The sequence below is a fragment of the Nansenia antarctica genome, assembly GCF_963989245.1.
Source record: "Nansenia antarctica genome assembly, chromosome: 4".
NCBI lineage: Eukaryota > Metazoa > Chordata > Actinopteri > Argentiniformes > Microstomatidae > Nansenia > Nansenia antarctica.
In genome coordinates, this window is record NC_137689.1 from 44479737 (window position 1) to 44482236 (window position 2500).

At 41.5% G+C, this 2500-nt stretch overlaps 1 protein-coding gene across 1 annotated transcript in view; it reads left to right on the forward strand.

Annotated features, from left to right (window-relative positions):
* Positions 1 to 2500, forward strand: part of rapgef1b (Rap guanine nucleotide exchange factor (GEF) 1b) — a gene marked incomplete at its 3' end in the record, with an annotated part of 74925 nt that overhangs the window by 67892 nt on the left and 4533 nt on the right. Inside the window, exon 20 of the mRNA XM_080528762.1 lies at positions 2398 to 2480. Within this exon, the coding sequence (XP_080384888.1) occupies positions 2398 to 2480 (83 nt within the window). The remainder of the gene's footprint in view (positions 1 to 2397; positions 2481 to 2500) is intronic.

Consider the following 2500-nt stretch of genomic DNA (forward strand, 5'->3'; position numbering starts at 1 on the left):
TGGTGAGCTGTCCAGGCCCCGAGGCAGCAAAGCAGCCCCAAATCATGATGCTCCCTCCACCGTACTTCACTGTTGGGATGATGTTTTCATGTTCGTATGCGGGGCTATTTTTTTACGCCATTTTTACGCGTGTTCTTCCTGAACAATTCAACCTTAGTTTCATCAGTCCACAAATAATTTTCCCAGTAGCGGAAAGCAGTTGTGGAGAGTCATGGTGCTCTTTCTTCAGGCAGCAGCAATGTTTTGGAGAGCAGCGGCTTCCTCCGTGGTGTCTGTGTGTGTGTGTGTTTGTATGCATGTGTATATATGTATGTATGTGTGTGTGTAACGCTTTTTGTTAATACCGCCATAAAACCGTCATAAATTGCGATATATAATAAACGCCTTAAGAGTGTTTGTCCTGCCCACCGGGGACTGGGTTCGAATCCCAGCTCGCCAGATCCGGATATGGCTGGGGCACACACGGAGAGCGGCATATTGGGCGGCCGCTCCCGAGGGCGGGTATAGGAGTATTTCCGGACAAGGATCCGTCGCGCAACACCGCCCCCTGGCTGCCGGAATAACGGTGCTGGGCTCAAGGAGCCAGTCAGCTAGTCTGCCTGGCGGCCTCCTCTGGGACTGCCGGCCACGGGGTCGTGCGGCGGATCCTATGCAATAGGCAGGGGATAATTGGATGCTAGGTTGGGTTCAATTGGCTACCAAATTGGGTGAAAAAGGGATAAAATCTGAAAAAAATATTTAAAAAATAATGAGTGTTTGTCCAGCACCACTATCTGTGTGGTTGAAGACGCTATGATAGTGATGACGTAACGTTTTGTAAAAAGTGTAGTTTGTCAAATACACTGAACAAAAACATAAATGCAACACTTTTGTTTTTGCTCCAATTTTTCATTCAAATTCAATCATTTGAAATTTGGCGGCTCCGTCAAAGCCCTACAACAATGTCATTTTGAATCCCGCGGTTTAATCACAAACCAGGGTTTTATTCAGGATTTTTTTTGCTCTCAGGCGTGCAGCAATGTTTTGGAGTGCAGCGGCTTCCTCCGTGATGGCTTGCCTGTTCAATGTTTTACGTATGGTTAACTCATGAACAGAGATGTTAGCCAGTTCTAATGATTCCTTCAAGCCTTTAGCTGTTACTCTAGGGTTCTTTTTTTACCTTCTGCGTTGTGCCTTTAGAGTCATCTTGGTTGGGCGCCAACTTCTAGGGAGAGTAGCCACAGTACTAAATTGTCTCCATGTATAGACAATGTGTCTAACTGTGGACTGATGAATATCTAAACCCTTTGAGATTACTTTGTAACCTTTTCCAGCTTTATGCAAATCAACAATGCTTGATCGTAGGTCTTCTGACATCTCTTTTTTGCGAGGCATGGCTCACATCAGCAGACGCTTCTTGTGAAAAAAATGTTTGAGTGTTTTTTTTAGAAGTCATAAGTGTCTCTAACCCACACCTCCAATCTCGTTTCATTGATTAGACTCCAGGTTTGCTAACTCCTCCCTCGCATTAGCTTTAGTCATTAGTCTAGGGGTTCATATACTTTCATTAGTCTAGGGGTTCACATATTTAGTCATTAGTCTAGGGCTTCACTACTTTAGTCATTAGTCTAGGGGTTCACATATTTAGTCATTAGTCTAGGGGTTCACATATTTAGTCATTGGTCTAGGGGTTCACATACCTTTTCCAACCTACACTGAATGTTTATTTGATGTAGTAACTTAGATGAAGATCAGACCATATTAAGACACAACATGTATACATAAATGCAGGTAATTCCAAAGGGTTCACTTACTTTTTCTTGCCAGTGTATGTATGTGTGTGTTTGTGTAACAGTTTTTGTTAATACCGCCATAAATTGCATAATACAAATGCAACACTTTTCTTTTTGCTCCAATTTTTCATTTTCGGTAAATTAAATCATTTCAAATTGGCGGCTCTGTCAAAGCCCTACAACAATGTCATTTTGAATCCCGCGGTTTAATCACAAACCAGGGTTTTATTCAGGAACGGTTTAACAACAAAAAAGCAAAGGGTGGCTACTTTGAGGAATCTAAAATATAAGACATATTTAGAGTTATTTCACACTTTATTGTTAAATACATAATTCCTATGTGTTCATTCATAGTTTTGATGCCTTCAGTGAGAATCTACAATGTACCAAATAGTCATGAAAATAAAGGAAACGCATTGAATGAGAAGGTGTGTCCAAACTTTTGGCCTGTACTGTATGTGTATGTATGTATGTGTATGTATATATGTGTGTGTACTGTATGTATATATGTGTGTATATGTGTGTATGTATATATGTGTATGTATGTATGTGTGTATGTATATATGTATGTATGTGTGTATGTATATATGTGTGTTCTCCTTGACTCCCTAGCACATATACCAAGTTCTGTCACAGTCCAGATACGTTTAAGAAGCGCGTCAGCAAGAACACCTTCTTTGTGCTGGTCCGTGTGGTGGATGAGCTGTGGTGAGTGTCAGCTGGACATG